At 43.9% G+C, this 22534-nt stretch overlaps 1 protein-coding gene across 4 annotated transcripts in view; it reads right to left on the bottom strand.

Moving 5' to 3' along the window:
• Nucleotides 1-22534, bottom strand: part of LOC146860386 (transient receptor potential cation channel subfamily M member 7-like) — a 1286036-nt gene that overhangs the window by 577936 nt on the left and 685566 nt on the right. For 3 of the 4 annotated variants that reach the window (XM_085644245.1, XM_085644246.1, XM_085644248.1), the window contains 3 exons: nucleotides 11561-11692; nucleotides 7850-7972; nucleotides 6308-6588 (listed from right to left, as the gene is read on the bottom strand). In XM_085644245.1, the coding sequence (XP_085500371.1) occupies nucleotides 6308-6588; nucleotides 7850-7972; nucleotides 11561-11692 (536 nt within the window). The remainder of the gene's footprint in view (nucleotides 1-6307; nucleotides 6589-7849; nucleotides 7973-11560; nucleotides 11693-22534) is intronic. The other variant, XM_085644247.1, reaches the window with a different exon arrangement.

Here is a 22534-nt window from a genome sequence, read left to right as displayed (position 1 = left end):
CACTGACTTATTGCGTCTGACAGAAGACTTTGTTCAATTTATAGGTCTCCCAACTTGCTCATCTGATTAGATCTTTTAGGCTGTCATTTGTGGGCTACACAGATAATACCCAAATTACTCTGCCACGGCTCAGCCTCAGTTTTGGAAGTGTTAATCAGCAGTGGCAAAATTAATGTAAGGCAATGGTCTCAAAAAAGATTAAGACAATGTGAAAATTCTTGTTTTTGGTGGATCCTCATCCATTCGGTCTACTGGCTGGTGCATGTACTGTTTTTTTTTTGTTTCAGTGTGCCCAAGCTGTCTCTTCAGCTCATAACCTAGACTTCATTTTTAATCAAAGTTTATCACTTTTTCTATAGTAAGTAAGTAAATAATTTATTTGTACAGGATTAATTAAAATCTTTACAAAACAGTAAAAAGACATTGCTAAAAGTTGTTAAAAATTCATTATACGTGATTTCCTCAGTTTTACAAGTTTGGTTTATATCAATTCGTAATTGTCAATAAAATGTTTCGACGGTCATAAAACCTCATGTGTCTTTTTTTCTACTAAATCAAAAAAACTTTACGACCCGACAATTTAATTTTGTTTTTGCCGGGTTAAAACACAGTTTAACAGCCTGCCTGCATGTCCGGATGCCATGTAATTTAAAGGAGGGACGTAATAAATTATACCTCAAATCCTTTAGTTTAGGACAAATGCACATGATGTGGACAATGTCTTCCTTGTCAGCTTTACACAGGCGGCACTGCTGCGTGAAATTTTTTCTCACCCAGGGTGGTAAATGCGGAGTTACCGGAATTACGCCTAGGCGTAATTTTAAGAACTTTTCTTTCGTTTTTTGATTCATTCCAAGGTTGAGATATGCTTGTGGCTGTATTCTTCCGTAATCACTGAGCATGATCCAACCGTGCGTTCTTTTTGTTAATGCCTCCTTGTCCTCAATAGAAGAGATGATTCGTGCTGATTTTTTAGCAACTTTTTTGAAAGACAAGAGATCTGTTGGAGTACCCCAGAGGTCTGACAGACCCAGGACTTCAAGTGAGTCAAAAAGATAATCTCTAGCTGAAGATTTACGATGTCGGAAAAGCTCTTCCCATACATTAGAATTTAAAGAACAAACCTCAGCGCTGCGAATCTTGTGCCAGCTGGTAACATACGCACTCCGCCTTTCTAGTGTTGGTTTCAGAATGCCGAATTCTAACCGAATTTGTGCAGGCGAGACGTATCTTGGCAAGTTAAAAATAGCCCTATATGCGTTAGCTATTACTATATCCAGTAGTGCGGCATCCTTCCCTTGAAGGGATTCACTACCGTATGTGAGAGTTGGTTGTAACTTTGCACGCAAAATCTGAAGTAGAGGGTTGAACGTTAGATCGGGAAGTTTGGATTTTAAAGATTTTATTGCCAGGTAAGTCACAGTTCCCTTTCCTCGTAAAGAGTCTACTTGAGGTTTGAACCAGTTCTTAACGTCCAGAATTACTCCCAAATATTTGTAGGTGGTTACCAAGTCCAGCCCTTGTCCGTTTACGTGCCAGTTGATTTTTCTTCTTTTTTTGTAGTTCACTGCCATAACCTTCGATTTGTTGAAGTTTATTTGCATGGCGTTCCTTTCTGAAAAGGAGTGGGCTACGTTTAGAAGGTGCTGGAGGCCTATTGGTGTCCGACTTATCAGCACCAGGTCGTCCGCGTAAAGCAAATTGGACAGTGACATTTTCCCTAGTTTCGGTGCATGACAGAGGCATTTATCAAGTTCCCCTGGTAAGTCAGCAAGAAAAAGGTTAAATAAGATTGGTGCTAACACACAACCCTGTTTTAATCCTTTTGTTGTCGGTATGGGTTTAGAGAGGTGTGTACCCGCTCCAAGTTTGACTTTGATCCAGGTGTTTGAGTGGAGTAGTATCAACATGTCTAAAAGATGTTTGAGTATTCCCCAGTTGTCCAGTTTCTGCCAGAGTTTATTGCGATCCACATGGTCGAATGCAGCAGTGTAATCAATAAAGGAGAGGAAAAGTGGAGATTTGATTTCTTTTGCTGTGTCCATCAGCAGGGTCAGTGCCATGATGTTAGTTGTAGTCCCTTGACCCCTGCAGAAACCAGTTTGATTGATCGGGATTATTGAGTTTTCAAATGCCCATGTCCTTAGCTCCTCCAGTATGGTTCCTGCAAAATACTTAGCCTCCACGTCTATAAGGGCAATAAGCTGATAATTTATTGGATGTTTCCTGTTGCTGTGTTTAAAAATTGGGCTGATTACTGACCCATGCCAGGACTCCGGAAGAGTTTGGGTGTTCTTTATGTTGTTAAATATCGGTGTTAGTACTATGCTCCAAAATTCCACGTCTGATTTATACAGCATTGGCGGAATGCCGTTTGGTCCGGGGGCACCTGTCGGTCTGCCCCTGGCTATTTGCCTTTTGACATCTGCTGGTGTGGTAGCCAGATGTCCAGAATCGGTGTGGAAAGAAGAACTTGGGTCAGGCATTAATTTCTCTATTCGAGATGATAGCATGGTTCCATTAGTGACAATTTCTTGGGTCCTAACCGTTGTATAGTATTTATCTATTTTTTCCCTCTGAACTTCTTTGCTGAACTTCTTTTTCCCCACCTCTACAAGGCTGTCCTCATTGGCAGCGTTTATGGTGTTAAAGTGCTTAAAGAGGTGTTTGGTCCATGCTTCCTCCGTTATATTTGAGTTTAGGCCTAGGTGGTCTGGGTTCTGTATTCTTTTGATCATTTGCCAGAACCTTGAACTATTTTGCTGTTTTGCTTCATAGAGGAGTTTAGCCCAGAGCTCGTCGTTTTTTTGTTTCTGTTTTTCCCATTTCTTCCATTGTAGTTGTTTTTTCGCTTTCCGTAGAATTGTTTGCAAGTCGTAGTTTGATGGATCTTTTCGCATCTGTCTCAGTGTTCGGTTTATTAACCGTTTTTGTGTTTTCATGAGTGAGTTGTAATTTGGTTGATGCTCCCTTTCTTTGGCATATCCTGTTTGGCGGTCCTTTTAACAATTTCACACTGATGTCTAGGATGAAGTTTTGCCATACTTCTGACAGCTTTGTTGTGGAGCTTGCCGCTTGAGTGAAAAGAGTTTTCGCTGCAAGGCTTATGGAGTCGATGTTGCCAGGATTGCACCGAAGCCGCCTTAAATTCGAAGTCACTTCGATGTCAATGCCTATGTGCAGCTCAGTCTCGAGAAGTAAGCTGACTTTTATTAAGGCTTCTTGGGGCAGGTGGTCGCTAAGATCGTTTGAGCCTATCTTGAACGACGTTACCCTGCCAAGCATATTTAAAGATGTAAATGTGTAATCGAGATGGGAGGATTGCTTGTCAGAATGAAAGGTTGCGACCGGTGGGTCACCTTTGGTGTAACGCCCATTCAAGGCTCTTAAGTTGAGGTGTTCTAATTGTTGAAGTAGATTTTTTGAGCAATTTGTGAGTTTATTAACTTTTGCTGAGCCCTGTCTTGGCACTCCCCATGCAGCGCTAAGTTCTTGATTAAGATCATCATCTGGATCTCAACTGATGAGAAACATGTTAAAGTCACCTGCCAAGATGAGTAAATCAGAATCTTCATCGTTCATTATTTTTCCCAAGGCTTTTATCAGTTAGTTCGCTGCTTGTTGTTTCTGCTTGGGGTGAATGTAAGTATTGCTTATTATTACATCTTGAAGTTGGTTATTTAACCAGAGTGAGATCTTTGCCACCTGTATTACACTTGGAGGTGCTATTTGAGATTCTATTGTCGTGATCCTGCCTATTGTTGCTATTGAGGCAAAAATCATCAGCCCCCCTGATCTACGACCAAAGGTGGAGTTTTTGTTTGCTGGAATACAACAAGATGTGAACCCTTGCAGCTCAAATGCCTTTACCTCCCAGGTTTCTTGAAGCAATAGTAGGTCAAATGAGTTTAAATATTGTAGAAACTCTGGATCATTTCTTTTACTAGCTAAGCCGTTGATATTCCAAATGCATACGCTGATTTGCCTGGTCTTTTCCAGGGGATGATTAAGATTCCTTCCCCTTTGTCAATTTGCGTGGTCGGCTGTATTGATGGTACGTTGGATCGACCTCCAGTTCAGTAGAGCGACCGGCGAAGCATTACCAGGGTACTTTGGTTCTTGTCCAGAAAAGAGAATTTTTGTCTCCTGAGGGTGCACTCTTGGAGAAGCGCTTCTTGCTCCTTTTAATACTGAGTTTGTATTTTTTCGCACCGTTAAGCTGGTAGGGGGTAAAAAAGGTGTCGGATAGGGAGGTTGCTTTTCTAATCTCAGTTTGATTCCCCATTGTTTAAACGTTGCTTCTTCCTCCAAAATTTTCTTAGCTATTTCGGTGGAGTTCCAGGTTGCTTTAGTTGTTTCTAAGCGTTGTGGATCATTGCTTGACAGAAACTCTATTTGGAGGAGATCAGAGGGGCTGATGTTTCCTAGGCTTGTAATTGAATGTAGAAGTCTTAATATGTTCCCCCTGTTCAGTGTATCGTCTCTACCTCGGGACGTGTATTCTGGAGTTAAGAGAATGATGGTCGGACTGTCCTGGTGATGCATTGTTGTTGGCTTTATTAGCGGTCCCTAACAGCCAGGATGATCGGACTGGGCGGGCGGCTTGGGCTGACAATGACTGGGCAGGTTAGTTGCGCACTTTGTTGACAATCTCTCCCGGGTTCTCTTATGTTGTTAGTTGCTCCTTGTGTGGGTTGCTGAGGTAGCTCAATGTTGCTGGTCTTGGCATTGTCCCGGGTTTCTATTGTTATAATGTTTTCAGGCATTGGTAGGTCGATGTTATGTGCCGGTCGGGTTATTTTTCTTTGGGAGGACCTCCGCTTGATGTAACTAGCACGAGGTTTCCGGGTGGCGTCTCCGGGTAGTTTTACCGGAGCTACTGGAGGGGGGACAATAGACGATGCTGAAGGACTCTCTGGATCCTCATGCAAGGGTAAGTGTAGAAGTTGTTCCATGTCTGTGGCTTTTCGGCAATGGGTAATTACTGCTGAAGGTGGATATAAATGCAATTCTGTACGAGAACTTGCATCAGTTAGAAGCCTGTTTCTTCCTTTCCTTTTTTTCTTTCTATGAGTTTTGCAAGAGGTCTGGGCATTAACTAATGCCGGGTCAGCTGTAGTTGCAGTGTGGTTCGTGAGTTCCGCTTCCATTTCCTCTGACGGTGATGGTAGAAGTTCTCTGCCCTCTGGAGATGGATTTCTAGATGCGGTCTGTTCAACTGCTGACTGAGTCGCTAACGTTGCTAGTGTTGCAGGCAGTTCTTTGCTAAAGTCTGAGGTTTGTGGAACTGCTAATTTTAGGTCGGATATCAAGTCCCCTAGCATGGATGGTAAAGTTGATAACTTGTCTATGATCGATAAGCAGGGACATGGTGGTGGTATTGTTTGGACTACGTATGCCGCTTCTTGGCCCCTCTTTATGAGACCGTTTAGTTCTGATATCTTCCAGACAATTCCTGAGATGGAATCGGCCATTGTCTGTAGGACAGAGAGCTGCAGGTCCATTTTATGTGATTGAAATTCTAGAGCTGCGGCTGAGGCTTGTAAGGTATTTAAGATTGTTGTCCATACAGATTCCGGGACTTTTTCTATATATCTTTCAAGTAGCATCCAGTTTTCTTTACCTAAAGACTAAAAATAGATTCTATGTTATCTCCCAGCTGAACCTCGATCCTCTCTACTTCAGGCAGGCACAGGTTCAACACTCAGACTATTTTAAAGTATTGCATCTCAGTCTTGCTCCTCTAGCCGCTCCAATAATTCAACAAGTTTAGAACTCAGCCACTTCTCTTGTTACAGCTTCTTTCTTGTTCCTCTGTTAGCACTTTTCTTAGGTAATTATACCAGATATCCATCTCTAAAAGATTTGTCTTGAAAACCCTCAGTATTTGTAACCAGATCTTAATCAGATTTCAGACTCAATTAGTAAGATTCTTCCTTAATATCATATCTACGTTCCTTCTCGGCTTCCCTTGTATAAATGTAGCAGGAAGATCTATCCCTTTCCTAGCTAACCGCTAATGTTTGGAATTTTTTTCTGCAATGTTGGGATCCACCACTAAACATCTGTTATTTAGACAATTGGTAATACCTGGCTGGTCTGGCACTAATCTATCTCTTCAGCTGTTTGCTTGCTCCAGGGCACCCTAAGTGGAATTTACCCCCTCAAGAAACCTATTAAGTAAACAATAATTCAATTAAATCAATATGTCTGCAATACAATTGCATTCTTAAGAAGCTCTTGATATTGCTCCATTGATAATTCCTTACAAAAATTGTAGCACAGGAAACTCGGATTAAGTTCTTACTTGGAATACTCTTTCAGCTCTTCCGATGTATCATCGATGACTTCACTTTGCTTTGCTTCCAAGGACATGGCTCGGTACAGCTTCCTGGCTACGAGTGCCTTGGCCATTAACTCTTCTCCATGCTGCCAGAAGAGCAGGGCCATCTTCTGCCGCCTCATGAGAACAGCCCACACCAGCAGCTCATTGAAAGGATATGGAAAGGGCTCTGTGATTGGGTCCCCTGCATCAATCGACTCAACCCTTGATTTTTGCTGTGTAGTTTCCTGGACTGTGGTATCCTTCTGTTAAAATTAAGCACATGGTAATATTCCGCTTGCATGGACTCAGAACGTAAAATATGTGCATTGTCACCTATTCAACCATAATACCTCTGCACTGGGTACCATGCTCACCGAAGGTACCCACCAGTGATGTGCATGGCTACACGAAAGAGAGCTCTGAAAGTGGCATATTCAAGTTAAAAAACAGCGTTAAAATATTTCCTAACATTCAGAGAAATTTCAGCTTTTCCCTCCCTCCGTGCTCCACGGCCAGTGTGAATAAATGTTGTCATGTTGACAACCAAAAACAAGCATTGGAAAAGCCAATAGTTCTGATTTTGGCCCCAAGTGTTTTGGCTTTGGCAATTCTGGCTCTAATATGTCATGGTTGTTGTGTGCCCATTTCTTTTTTGAGTAAATATTTTCCCTTCCCTCCCCTACTTCTTCTCTCACCCCACCTACAAATCCATGCATTATTTACCACCTCACCTGCTTAGAACAGGTAGTAAATATATGCAGTAAAATCCTGTTTTAAGAGGTTTTATAACTGGAAACATCGACCCTGCACTGTAATTTCCCATTCCTGTGGGGTTGTACTCGTAATTGTATGGTACAAAATTAGTGAATGTGCACGCGATTTTACTGTTACTCCAGTATCGTCAAAGTTCTAAACAGGGACGTGAAGTTCCTAATATCATAACAACAAACTGCTGTTAAATGGGAACACGCAGATGTATACTGTGCGCGTTCTACACGTTACACCTCTTCTGCGCATGCGTGAGTGACATGACTTAATGCCACTGTCTGGGATTGTGCACTATCACTAGTTTCACTACATTTGCAAATGGCGCTGATCGCTCGAATCTAAACCCAGTGCAAGGCCTAAATTCCGCATCAAGGACCCAATTACGATCGGGGTGCGGAATCATGTGCGTGCATATCATACACCCGCAAACTTTCGCGAGGACAAAGTCACAAATGAGCAGGTGAGCAATTCGCAGTCAATCAAGAGGGGATATGGAGGGACAGCTAAGTACCGAATAATATAATGTTCCAGCAGCCGTAAATCACGGGCGCTCTATGTGCTGTTTGCGCACGTATCATAGAAGCTGTTGGTGCGCAGAGCCGGATTTACGGCCGAACTGTGCTCTGGGCCTTCTTAGCGCGCTCTCACTGGAGGTTTTGAAGCAGTGGAACAGGTCTGTCTTTGCACTGTCCTTACTTATATGGACTCATAACCAGCGGTCTGAACACCGCCTCGTACCAACTCGACCATACCTACCTTCGGCTTGCAGGGTTGTGCCGTCTGGATGAAGTGGTTGTGTCTTTGCTTTTCTTTTTTCACTTCTCTGTGACTGAAGACATTGTGATCATCATGGGTTTGAGCAGCGCCGTTTGAAACTTGCTGGCAAGAGAAGGAAAATGAGGAAATAGTTCAGCCGTTTTTCAGAAAGCGTTTTATTACTACAGAAAGGCTTCTCTGCGCATAATTCCTACTGAAACATGCCATGTCTAACAGCCCTGAACAAGTAGGGTTTATAGAGGAGCAAGTCTGTAACACCTAAAGGACTGTCCTTAAAGAGGTCAAATAAGTAAGTGAGACCAGTGGAGCTCATCTCAGTGAAAGTACAAAACACATTTGCCTGGGCTGAATTGTTATTCGTAGCTCACATACTTATAAAATGAAGCTGAGGGACCGAGATGAGGAAAATGTGAAATTATACCTACATTGGTAGTCGAGCGAGACGATGTGGGAAAGTTTTCAAAAGTGTATATTTGTGTTGAACAATGGCGTACAACATAGGGAAACAAATCTGAAATTGCGGTCTGTTGGAAAATGTCCCCCTCTAAAGAGTCATCCCAAAGTTTTTGTCTTCCTCCTCCTACTTTTCGGACCTTCTTTTTGCAGGGTTTCAACTCTGAGCACTTTACCACTGCTGACCAGTCCTAAAGTGCAGGTGCACGCATAGAGTGTCACGTGTCACACAATTAGTCACTCACAATTAACTGAACCAGTGCATGTATTGTTTTCAGTGTTCATTCGTGACCCAGGTATGTCGTTACATATCCCTTTGCAACTTTTTGTATTTCAGGCTTGAATTTAGAAGCCATTTTCAAAAGTGGAGAGTGACACAGGTCGTACCCGCAGAGTGGTAGTTTCTAACCACGAGTTGGTAACAACGGAGCCCCATTTCTGTACTAAGGTCCTGATGAATGCCCTGGACCCTCTTGGGCCATTTTGGCAGAAACATGTCGACCACTTTCACTACGGTTAGGGGACAATTATTTCCCCCTCAAAACCGTCCACTGATTTTAATATCATATAGTTACCAGTCATATTAAAATCCATAATTTGATAACTATAATGATTTTTACCTTCACTCACTTTTTCACGGGCCCCCACTTAGTTTAGAAGTGCATCCCTGTCATCAGGTGCATGGCCGCCCTCTATCAAAATGACTTTTTAGAGGGTGAGGGCTGGTCAATGATGAAGCATGACACCTGGTGGTGTGTGAGACCAGTCCGTCACATTTTGTGAGATGCCTACACTAACATTTCAATCATAAATTCATAGTGGTCACTACACTAGGAGCAGCTCTTGTTGTGGTTAACAAAGGGTGTAACGTGTCAGATCTTCCTATCCAGGAATCCAACCTTTGAGCGTGGCGAGAGACTTCCTCAGGAATACAGCTTCAGCACACAACCGATGCACGCCACGACCGAACCACCGCCCCCCCACCACCACCCTCCGCGCCTGGACCCCGATCAGCACCGAAGACACCGCCCGCACGATGAACTCCATCCACTCCGGATCTCCTACCGACCCCTGCCCTCACCACGTCTTCAAAAAATGCCGACGCTGTCATCGCACCCCACCTGCGGGACATCATCAACTCCTCCTTCGACACCGCCACCTTCCCGGAGAGCTGGAAGCACGCCGAACTCACAGCTTTACTAAAGAAGCCATCAGCCGACCCCACCGACCTCAAGAACTACCGCCCCATCTCGCTGCTCCCGTTTCCTGCAAAAGTCATCGAGAAGACCGTCAACAAGCAGCTGGCCGCCTTCCTTGAGACGAACGGTTCCCTCGACCTCTCGCAGTCTGGCTTCCGGGCCAACCACAGCACCGAGACCGCCCTGATCGCAGCCACCGATGACATCCGAACACTGCTTGACAACGGAGAAACAGCAGCCCTCATCCTCCTAGACCTCTCCGCGGCCTTCGACACTGTCTGCCACCGTACACTAGTGCAGCGTCTCAGCAACGTCGGAATCCAGGAAAAAGCATTGGATTGGATCACCTCCTTCCTCGCAGGAAGGACACAGAGAGCCCGCCTCCCCCCGTTCAGATCTGAAGCCACCGAAGTCATCTGCGGCGTTCCTCAAGGCTCTTCGCTCAGTCCAACCCTCTTCAACGTCTACATGAGCCCTCTCGCAGACATCGCACGCCAGCATAACCTCAACATCATCTCCTACGCCGACGACACCCAGCTGATTCTCTCCCTCACCAACGACCCCGCCACCGCCAGAGCCAACCTTCACGAAGGGATGAAAGAGGTAGCCGAATGGATTAAGAACAGCCGCCTGAAACTGAACTCGGACAAGACGGAAGTCCTCATCCTGGGATCCTCACACTCCGCCTGGGACGACTCCTGGTGGCCCCCCGCCCTAGGCAGCGCACCCACACCAACAGACCACGCACGCAACCTGGGCTTCATCCTGGACTCCTCCCTCTCCATGACCAGACAAGTCAACGCCGTCTCCTCGTCGTGCTTCAACATCCTGCGCATGCTACGTAAGATCTTCCGGTGGATCCCCACCGAGACCAGGAAGACGGTCACCCAGGCCCTCGTCACCAGCCGTCTAGACTACGGCAACTCCCTCTACGCCGGAACCCCTGTCAAACTCCAGAAGAGACTCCAGCGGATCCAGAACGACTCAGCACGACTCATCCTGGACATCCCCCGTCGCGACCACATCTCCGGACACCTGAGAGACCTGCACTGGCTCCCGGTCAACAAGAGAATCACCTTCCGACTCCTCACCCACGCACACAAAGCCCTACACAACCAAGGCCCAGGATACCTCAACAGCCACCTCAACTTCTACGCTCCCAAACGCCAGCTCCGATCGACCGGCCACGCCCTTGCCGCTGTCCCCCGCATCCGAAGAGCCACCACAGGGGGACGGTCCTTCTCCTACCTCGCCGCCAAGACATGGAACTCCCTCCCGACCCACCTCCGCCTGACCCAGGACCGCTTCGCCTTCAGGAAGCAGCTCAAGACCTGGCTGTTCGAGCAGTAGCGGACCCCCCTCCCCAGCGCCTTGAGACCCTCTGGGTGAGTAGTGCGCTATATAAATGCTTGATTGATTGATTGATTGATTGTGCTTGCAAAACCGAAATATCCACTCTTTGTTCTCCAAGACTGCCCCTTACATCAGGGTCCAAGAGGCTTATCAAGCAAACAAATACATGTGGCAGCAAACATTTATTGCTAAATTATGAAGAGCTTATCCACCATAGGCGCGTTCTAGTTAAGCATATCTTCTTACTTTCGAGCAAATGGCGCATTTTCACTGGCTACAGTGCAAGTTTGTTTTTCCTCTACACAGCATCCTTAAGTCCACCATCATCAGAAGGTGGGAGAGAAAGGCGATGGCAGTCACCCACAGTAACAACATCTAGTCATTTTTCAGAGAGAGGATTAATTTCTTGACTCTTTGTAGAAATAATTAATTTTAATAAAAGTCGCACAATTCAGTGATATAACCTAATTCACTAAGTCAGAATATGTGCAAATGTTAAAGTAACTGACATATTGACATGATATTTTGATGGTTTGGTTTGAATTTAAAATGTTTCAGAGTCATCCCCTTTGATCTCCTCTCCCAGTGAATGTTTGGCATGCCCATCTACACTGAGCACTTCAGAAATCCCATTAATGTCCTCATTTTAATACATCAGTGAATGCATTTTCAAAGACTACAGTACCTGGGTCATGTTTTTGTAGATAGTTCGAAATCGTTTTCTGGCGTACGAGCACCTGTAGGTTCCTCCCATGAGAAAATTAATAATCAGTCCAACATCAGTAAGGGTGATCTTATACCCAGGAGAAAGATTTGCCTGGAAAGACAATGACATTTTGATTCCCGATCATGACATAAAATGTATTTGTTTCGTTTCAATACATTTTAATTTAGGAAGAAAACACATGGTATTTGGTGAACTGAAGGAGTATAAAAAAACTTGGCAGGGTGGCCTCTATGTTTAAAAAGCATACAACATATATCATTATTATCTTTTATCGGTTTGTGCTTCTAAAACAGCCCAATGAGATTTCCGTGGATGGTCCTTCTTGAGTTTGTTCAAGCTTAGTTTCTAATATTAACTGTGGTTGAGGTGAGGAGGGGGAGGCGGTAGGTTGGCTGTGTGTAGACAAGTTATGTTGATCCGTAAGGTGGCTTAGTAAGAGTATATAAAAGGGCATACTTTCCACTAAGTTAGGGCTACCCCACTGGGGAGGAACTGCCTAGCCACTAGAATTCAGTGGCTACCTGAAGTTCATTTGGAAGGAATTCACTCTCCAGATCTAAGAAGGCTTCACAGGATGCACAGATAGATGCCTCGACACTGGCTCGAAGAGGGGCTTCTTGGTCAGGTAAGAGTGAACAGTGCGCCTGTAAGGTAAGTGGAATTGCATGCGTCATGAAAGAGTCCCTCATTTTTTATGTATTGTCCCTTTTAGGATGTTGATTAAAACTTGATGAATTGCCGTTTTTGTGCTGTAGTGGGGTTTGAACGGCTCAAGGTGCATCTTATGGATTGTACGATATTCACTAGAGATAGGACCACTTTGCTGTTGTGGAGTTCTAGTGGTGGGTTTGGGGATATTTATGAATAACAGGAGTCGTGACCACCTTGGTTGGTCTGGGATAAGGACTCTTGTTTTTCCAGATTTCTGCTGCTGATGTATTGTATTGTAATTGCATTTGTATAGTGCTTACTACCCCTGACGAGGCGTCAAAGCGCTTTTTGGGTGAGTAGCACGCTATTCCGGGACCCATACAGGATTAGTGTTGAATTAGTATAGTGAAACATGCAAGTACATTTTAAGTGGTGGATATTAGTCAGTTATTTGGAGTGAAAAGGATGTTGGAGGGATAGAAGGGGAAGAAAGGTTTGCAGTCATATACCCCTGATGGGTGTTGAAGCGCTTTTCTGGCGAGTAGCATGCTACTCCGGAACCCATAAAGGATTAGTGTTGTAAATTAGTATAGTGGAATACGAAGTAATTTGAGTGGTGGATATGTTATTCAGTTATTTTGATAGAGAAGGGTAGGTGGTGGGATAGAAGAGGGAAAGAGGTTTGTATTTATATAGCGCTTGCTACCCCTGATGGGGTTTTGAAGCGCTTTTTTGGCGAGTAGCACACTACTCTGGAACCCATAAGGATAAGTGTTGAATTAGTATGGTGAAACATGAAATTAATTTGAGTTAGTCAGTCATTTGGATTGAGAAGAGTTGGGGAGGGGTAGAAAAGGGAAAAAAGTTTGCATTTATATAGCGCTTGTAACCCTGATGGGGTGTTGAAATGCTTTATTGGCGAGTAGCACGCTACTCTGGAACCCATAAAGGATTAGTGGTGAATTAGTACAGTGGAATATGGAATTTGAGAAGTGAACATGTTAGTATGTTATTTTGATTGAAAAGGATAGTGGAGGGATAGAATGAAGGATTTTTAATTTTTTTTTAGGTCATAGCAGTAGGAGGAGGCTTTTGGGTGAGTAAAAAGGGTTTTTGGAGAGGAAGAGCCAGAGGGAAGAGTTTAGAAAGGTTTGTTTTGGGGGGATCGGTATAGGAAAAGAGGTGTCAGATGATGCAAGGAGGGGTAGAATAGGAGAGAGTCTAGAAAGGGTTATTTTGGGGATCATAGTAGTGGTATGGGGTTTGGGATAAATGCGAGAGTGGATGTAGAGGATATATTGATAGATGTATAGGGTGAGAGATAGGGTAGTGCACTGGAAAGAGTAGTAGAAAAAAGTTTGAGATGAGTCAAAGTTGGGCATGAAGATATAATGAGAGAAGTATAGGCTGAGAAATAGGGTTGTGCATTTCAAATGCCAAATTAGAAGAAAGTGATAAATATATAGATCCATAAGTACATTGAAAGTATATAGATGCATAAAGGAGGTAAGTATATGTAGATTAAAGATATTGATAGAGGTACAGGATGAGAAATAGGGTAGTGCATTGGATATGCTTTTTCAGGAGAAAAGTAACACACACACAGTTCCAAGTACATGGAGGTACATAGATGCACAATGGAAGCAAGTACATGTAGACCAAAGATGAATTTTGTTTTTTAACAACATAATTATTCTACATGTTTATACAAAGCAATACACAAAGATAGGTACATAGCTATAGTGAAAATAAATGCTTATATACAGAGGGATATGCTGTAAATTTCTGTTTGCGTATGGCAATGCTCTTAACATCAAGCGTTTGTAGTGCTATTTCTGCAACTCTCTCCTGTTTAGGAAAGAATATGGAGCGATCTAGTGCATGATTTAAGTGGGGGGAAAAAAGGAGAAAGTTTGGGTTTGTCCGTAGTCGCAGCTTGTCTTGGAAAACCTTTAAGTACGGTTCTTCTATTGTGAGGGCATGTCATTTGCTAACCCTTCGCAATGATGTGATAGCTACCTAGAAAGCAACCTTCCATGATAGGAAGCATTGGGGACAGGAATGCAAAGGTTCGAACAGTGTAGAATAAGACTTGTAAGTATCACATTTAAATTCCATACTGTGACCGAGGGTGCTCGTAGAGGGATTATTCTTTTAAGCCCTTGCATGAAAGCTTAAATGATGGGTATGCAAAAAAGACTTGTGTTTTCAATTTTGGAGGTATGCCGCAATTGCAACAAGGTGCAGTCGTATGGAAGTGCATGCTGGCCTTGATTTTTGTAGGTGTAGAAGATAACCTACTAGCTGCTGTACTGTGGGAACACAGGCTTCTATGTGTTGGGCCATAGAGTAATGGACAAATCTTTTACATTTAGCTGCATAGCATGCTCTAGTTGTTGGACGTCGTGCCTCTTTAAGAATGCCCATACAGTCTGGAGGCAGGTGCAAGTATCTAAATTCTATGTTATGTTATGGTGATTTTTAAAGCGCGCGATTACCCGATAGGTGTCCTGGCGCTAAAAAACTACTTCTCCAAGGGCGAGACCAAGAGAGGGAGGGTTAATTTATAAACAGCCACGTCTTCAGGTACTTTCTGAAACGAAGCAGATTTTTGGCATTTCTTAGATGAAAGGGCAGTTTATTCCAGGATTTTACTGCGCCAAAAATGAAACTACGACCGCCCCAATGGGCCTTTTTAGTAGTCGGGACTGTGATCAACTTTGCTTCCAATGAACGGAGCAGATGAGGTGGGGTGTAACATTGAAAATGCTTTTTAAGATGGTCAGGCCCTTCTCCATGCAGAGCTTTAAACACCAGGCATAGAGATTTAAACTGAACCCGGTTCCCGACCGGGAGCCAGTGCAGTTTTTTGATCACATTGGAGATAGGGGCAAATTTGGGAGTACCCGTGAGAAGTCTGGCCGCAGCATTTTGAAGCATCTGAAGTTTATGCAAGAATTTTTGCTGTATGTTTAAATATAGACTATTACAGTAGTCCAGCCTTGATAAAACTAAGGCCGAGACTACTGTTCTACGACTATCTGGTGGCAGCAGGTTCAGGATTTTTTTCAATGTTCTTAAGATGTAACCTGTTTTGGAAACAACCGCCTTGACCTGGAGACCCATGGAAAGTTTCACATCTAACAGGATACCCAAGTTTTTAACTTTCTCCACTGGGGTAGGGAGGGGCCCCAGAGAAGCCGGCCACGAAGAGGGAGTCCAGAAGTTAGGGTTGTTTCCAAACAACCTCACCTCGGTTTTATCCGAGTTCAACTTTAGGCAATTGCTTGCCATCCAATGTCCTACTTCTACCATACATGACTGGAAACGCGTGCCCACTCCCGTTTCCTTGCCAGGTAGCAATGATACCACAATTTGTGTATCATCTGCGTATGCAGTAATCCCAAACCCGTAGCTACTAATAACTGGAGCTAGGGTAGCTACATACACATTAAAGAGGGTCGGACTTAAAGACGACTCCGGAAGAACGCCACGTGGTAAAGGGAAAGATTTTGAATGAAATTTACCAAGTGCAACTATCTGGCTTCTGTCTGAGAGGAAGGAGTTAATCAACTCCCAGGCTTTGCCCTGAACCCCGCATTTCCTTAGACGGTCCATTAGAAGCCCATGATGGACCGTGTCAAATGCGGCTGAAAGATCTAACAGGATCAAGGCTGCCCTACCTCCCTGGTCCACTGCTGCTCTAATATCCTCTGTGGCTTTAATTAAAGCAGACTCAGTACTGTGTCCTTCCCTAAAACCATATTGGGATGGATCTAACTTATGAGTTTTCTTAAGAAAGGCTCTGAGTTGTGACTTCAGGAGCCAAATTGCAAGGTTGGGATGCCCAATTCTGTTGCTACTCCAGAGTGAGAAGGTCTGGTGTGTTGGGAAGCTTCTCATGAGGTACTTGGGACAGTTCCAGAAGTGTCATGTACCCGGGATGTCTCGCCCAAATGGGAGCTACTAAGATCATCTTGAAAGATGACGGTCTGATTTTCCTTATAAGAAAAGGAATGAGAGGGAGAGGGGGAAAAGGGTAGACAAATATCCCATACCAATTAATCCACAGTGCTCTGCCCTTGAACAGAGTGATATTGCCTGGAGGCGAACCTTGAGCATTTTGAGTTTTCTGCAGTGGTGAATGGGTCCAAGTCCAGGGTCTACCAATTTGGGATGGAGGGGTTGGAATGGATAGCATTGTAGGACTCGGGGTGGAGTTCCCACTTGTGGACTTGTTGCTGTGTCCTGCTGAGCTGGTGTGCAACTGAATTATCCATTCCCAGAAGGTATTCTGAGAGAAGGTGGATGTGATGGCAAAGAGGCAAATGCCAAATTTCCTGCTCCAAGCGAGACAACTGTATTGAATGGGTGTCCCTGGCTTTTGTATGCAATACACTGGCGTCATGTCTGTTCACCAGAGAACAACTTTCAGAGTTACAGTGGTGACAAAGGCTTTTAATGCTACCTGGATTACTACTGATTCTCGTATGTTGATGTGTTGCCTTTTTCGCTGATCGCTCAATGTACACTGGACCGTCATATCCTCGATATGATGCGCCCCCTGTCCTAAGAGTGATGCATCTTTGGGTCCAAAAAAAGGTCTACCCCTGAGAAGATTGGCTGTGCTCCACCACTGCAGTGACCGATTAACAGTGTGGGGACTCAACACTAGATCATCTAACTTGCCCTTCTCTTGTGACCACTGAGATGATAAACACTCTTCTAGGGGACGCATGTAAAGCCTGGTGTGCAGGACAATTGCTATAAAGGATGCAATCATGCCCAAGAGGCTCATCACTACTATGAATGGCAGGCGACAATGTGGCTAAAAAAGAGTCAGTTGGTTCTGAAGATTGAGAACCCTTTGGTCTGTGGGATTTGCTTTGGCTGTAATTGAGTTTAGGGTCACTCCCAGATATATTTGAGAGGCTGTAAGTTGGATTTTGTTGTATTGATCAAGAGGACGATCCAGTATTGGACTAGTGTGCTATCCTTCTTGGGTATCAAGAACTATAGAGAACACACACCTCTCCAAGGTGTTCTTTTGGAACTAGTTTTAAGGCTTCTTTTAACAGCAGAGATTTCACCTCCTCTTTGAGAAACTGGATGTGTTTAGGGTTTAGTGTCTGTGTGCGTCGTGGCATGTTTGGAGGTTGAAATGTAAGTTCTAGGCAGAATCCGTGCTCAATAATGGACAGCACTCACTAGTTGGATAATATTTTAGGCCGGTGTTGATGGTACTGCTGTAGTCTTCCTCCATGGTGTGGATCTGAACTATGTGATAGTCAGTTGCGTGCTGGAGCACACTACAAGAAGTAATGTCATCTTGTTATGATGCCTTAGTTTGTATCGGTACATCGAGATCTAGGTCTAGAGGAGCAACGTCATAGGCGTCCTATGGATCTGGTCTATCTGGGAGGCATACCCTGAAAGTCATCAACCGGAGTGTACTGTGAAGGGCTGCCTGTATCAATGTCGCCTGAGTGTGTCGAGACTGGTGAGATGAATTGTGGTAAGCTGTCATGTGGCATAGAGCTAGTTGCTTTGTGTTCTATAGTCTTTTTCTTCTTAGGAGGATGGATTTGAGCAATGTCCTGTCTCGACCTTTTATGGCTTGATTTTCCTGGTAAATGTTCAGCCTCCAAAAGTCTTTTCCTGTTCATACCTCTTTGGAGATTTTCAAATAGATTGCCCTCATCCCTGGGGTTGAGTGTGACTTGAATCTTGTGATGTGGCAAGTCCTTTTTTGTTCTGTGCTGTTGCAGAGTCAAAGCTATTGTTGTCCATGTCTTCGATGCCAATGTCTGCTCCATTGGGTGCCCTCGGTGTCAACTAGAGCCCGAAAGCTGTGGCGCACCAAGGCGGTGGTGTGGGTAATAGTAAGGTGTGTGGGTAATAGTAAGGTGTGTGGATGGGTCTAATGATGGAGTACTCGTGGCCCTTGGCATGGTCTTCATCCTGGGCCCTGATCTTGTAGTCATGGGATCTTCATGGAGCTTGAAAGGTGGCAGGAGGCTTCATCCTGTCCTTCCTCACATTGTTGGGGGTCTTATGATGCGACAATGTGGACTGCATAAGATGACACTACCTTTGCTGCCATCTTTCCTTTCTGGGTTGCCTGCGGCGAGGAGTTCAGCACAAAATTCGGCCTCCAACACCATATCCATGTTGTGAACAGATTGCAGGCTAGAACATCTGGTTTGTTATGCTCTGGCGACAGGCAAAGTTTGTAGACGTTGTGCTGATCAGAGTATGCATACTTCGTCCCCACACTGTGGGCACTTTCAAAAGAGTTCTTATTTACCTTCCAATACCCAGAGGCGAGCATTCTCGGCGGCACGGAGGAAGAGGTGTGGTGGAGGCAGCCACTTTAGTGGAGGTTACGAAGAAAGTTGCCAGATACAGCGACGATCGCTGCAGTGTCGTTTTGGATTCCGTTCCGCTGTTGCTGAAGTTACAGAGCTGCACCACTATCCGCCTAAGTCTGATGGCGGGAAAAAAAAACAAGTTGTAACTTCCAGGACCAGCACTAGATGGCAGGAGTGTGCATAGCATGTGTATCTGCAGTCAACACATGCTCTGAATGTGTTGTTTCCCATATTAGTTCAGGAAATTTTGTTAATTGGTTTGGTGTACCAGAAAAGGGTACCAAGCGCTGACATTTTCAACAGGTTGGCACAAGAGAAGGAAAGGGTTATGTTACTTACCCTGTAAGCATCTGTTCTTGGCATGTAGAGCCGCAGATTTACAAGCTCCACATACTTCCGCCATCCACCGCTGGGTCCAGATATCTGCAAGTTGTTTCTCTACGAAGAAGTCCTTCCAGTCACAAGGTAGGCGACTCCTCCTTTCGGTGATAGTGTAGTAAAAGTCACTTTTGTAGTCTGGCACCCTATGATGTCCTCCAACTACCACTATTTTAACTGACTTTAGTGTGTTATTTTACCCTAGCCTTAATGTAGGATGGTCCTGCATATGCCTGCTTCTCTCCTGTTCTATAATCGTGCTGTCTTTCAGTGGGAGCTGTTACGGAGTGGAACAGTCTTGCCAAGAGCAGAGCGTGTGGGATGTGCATTTGAAGGCATGCAGTTGTGCAGGAATGTGTATTGTATTGTGCATTGGTGAGAATTAGGAGTTCTTACTATTGGCTTTGCCAATGGTTTAAAGTCATTCTATTTTCTGACTTTACCTTGCTTTATGGCAGTGCTTAGCTTTGACATGCTTTCATGTCATCTTGCTTTTCAATTCCATCTGGCTATGGGCCTTTCTGTGTGCATGGCCTAACTCCATTTTCATGACTGAAGCTATTTTCTGTGCTTGCACGTAGCTGCAAACTGGGGAGGGCATGTTCTGCTCTTCCTCCTGTTTTTCGCACTTTACTGACTAGAGAAAACCGGTTCTTATCAGAGGAATGTACATGGTCCGTCTCGAAGCCATAGCAAAGGCCTGATCAACCGATGCCGTGGCCTTGGAGCAGACTGGTACGGGCTCTCATGAGAACGAGGGGGTGAGGCTTGCTAGAAGCTTCGTTATGTTTGGATTTGTATTAAAAAGGGAAGCCTCCACTGGTCTGGCCGGAGTTTGGATTCCCAGCGAGGGCAGACGTGTCTATCTCGGATTGAACCCTGATTGCTGAGCTCTGATCCCCGGCTGTGTGAAGTCTTCCCCCGGCCAGAAGTGGGCAGTGTATGCATCAGGTGATGTATTGAGTTTTGTGGTTTTTGCTATTGTGATGTGAGCCAGTGACTGTGATCATTTGAGGTGTTTTCTTTGTGGTGTGGGAGGTGCACATCCAGAGTGATCCTCTACTCTATTTATATATATATATATTTTTCTGATCTCTTGCAGGACGTCCAGTGTATCTGATCTTATATCAGTTATTGCTTGTTTATTAATCAGTATTATAGTTTGCTCAGTTATTGATTCATGCCTTTAGATTAGAAGTTTGCTACATATATTTGAATCTTATGCATTTGGTATCTGAGATAGCCTTTGTTTAGAGAGTATTATTTAATAAACCCCAAGCCTTAGTCTAAAAGTGATAGAGTCTTTGCATTTTGTTAGATAAAACCCTTTTTCAAAAGATGCTGTTTGTTTTGTGTTGAAGCCTTGCTGTGCCAGGGGTGGTAAGACATGCTCAAAAGTGTATATTATTCAAAGGTGCAGTGGTATATTTGCCTCCCAGGTGGGAGTGCAGGGATTGGGTTTGGCTTATTGTTGAGAAGCCACATTCAAAACATTTTGGCGTAGTCGGCAGGATGTGAACGTTGATTTAAAAGGGGAAGAAATATGTTTTCTAGAAATTAAAAGCCGACTCTCAGATACCAATTGATACATATATATATTTGGATGGGAGGTAGCCCATATGGTGTGTTATCCCGTGAGTGAGCTCATTGTGCTGGGTTGAGTGAGAATTGAAGTGTGTGTTTTGTAAAAAGTGCTTATAAATAATTTGCTACGTTAGGCAGAAAGGGCTGGATCCCATTCAAGTGTTTATTAAGAAATATATACAAAATATGTTCAGCTGCAGTGGGATTTTGAGACATGGTTTTTTGAAGCCAAAAAATACCTCTGCAATGTTAACCTGTCAGAATAAATCATTGCAAAGATAAGTGGGAAACCTACCAGACTGTGGCAGAAAAAGGATATGGTTTGTATCATGCAAAATAAGTGTAGGAAAAGCAGAGGAAGGTGTTAATAGGAGAACAGTGCGTTTAAAGGTTGGAATTGACTGGAACCTTGAAATGTGGGATGTTCTTCGTTTGACATTTTAGAAAAAAGCGCTTGAAATTGTTTGGTTTCTTTAAGAACATGATAAAATAAAAGGAACATTTGCAATTGCTTTCCCAGGCAAACTAATGAATTTGGTCCTTTTCTGAAAATGCCTGGAATGAGTTTCTTGTTGTCCTGGTTGTTCTTAATTTGTAAAATGTACCAAATGTAAAAATATGGTTTGATTAGAAGTACTAGAATGTACATTATTTTAACATTTAACATGAGAGAAATGTCAGGAAAGAAATGTGCGTTTAAATCAAAGGCAGTTCTGTGACTGTTCAGGCCAGTGTGAATTTGTGCTGCACAGACACACATTTAAATGTGCACTAGGACAAGTGAAATACAGACTCATGGTCTGACAGGGGGCAGGTTATATCTTTGAGATAAGAACAGAAAGGGAGACAGCGGTGTATTAGTGTTGCTGACAAGAGGTGAAAGAGATAGATGTTTGGGAGGCTTGCAGTGAGATCATCCAGCAACGCTGAGAAGAGGTCAGGCTTTCTGTGAAGACTGAGGAGGAATTCCTACGGGAGTGGTCATCCCAGCTCCTCACCCCAGTAGACAGAGACAGCTTCTTGGAGATATATGTTTGGGAGGCTTGCAATGGTACAGGTTCCCCCCCCCCCCCATGAGGAAAGTCGCAGAGCAGATAGGAGCAGATGAAAGTTGGCAGGAGTTCATGGCACTTCGGCCTTGGAGGAGATAAGGTGGGAGCTAGAGGCAGCAGAGGAAGAAGGCTCTGCCTGCTATTTTTGGCATGGGACCAGCTAGGTTCCGCAGAAGCCTTACAAAGGAGGGGCAGCGCTTAAGGGGGATTGAGAGACACACAGAGAGCAGCTTCTGACAGTTTGAAAAAATGAAGTAGGAAAGAGGTACAGAGAATAGGAGTTAAAAGGTGTCCTTTTTCCATCCTTGTAACAGATTTGAACATTAGATGAAGAGATGTATTTTTAAAGCAATTAGAAAACGAGTTTTTTTTTGTTTTTTTTAAAGAGAGAATTAAACATGTACTCAAGCCATTTGTTTTGACCAGATAGGATGAGTCAGATGTGAAAAAATGTGAGTTTAGAGAATGTGAGGAAAATGAACAGACCAGTTTTTTTTATTTTAGATTTAACGATCGCTGTTCGTAGGTATAAATTAGACATGTTGGTGAATAATGAATTCTGTGTTACAGAAAGGAATGTTATTATAGTAAATGAATGTAACTCTGCACAAGCAGTTTGTGTAGAATGCTTTTAAAATGTGGTCGATTTAGAAATGTGACAGTGTATTTTGTGTGCCAGTTCAAGAGAAATGTGTTCTTTGTAGTTTTTGTAATGAACAGGGAAAGGAAAAAATACAATGTGATTTCTCAGGTCCAAATGAAAAGTCCAGGGGTGGAGATTGAGAATATAGGATTCCTCAGAGTGTGCTGCAAAATGCAGTTATGGTGCATGATAAAACTTTTAATTTCCCTACAGAGAACAAGGCTAAAATCTTGGAGACACGATTCAGATTTGG

This window comes from Triturus cristatus, chromosome 3_1 (assembly GCF_964204655.1).
Source record: "Triturus cristatus chromosome 3_1, aTriCri1.1, whole genome shotgun sequence".
Taxonomy (NCBI): Eukaryota; Metazoa; Chordata; class Amphibia; order Caudata; family Salamandridae; genus Triturus; species Triturus cristatus.
This window is presented reverse-complemented; position numbering and strand designations above follow the sequence as displayed.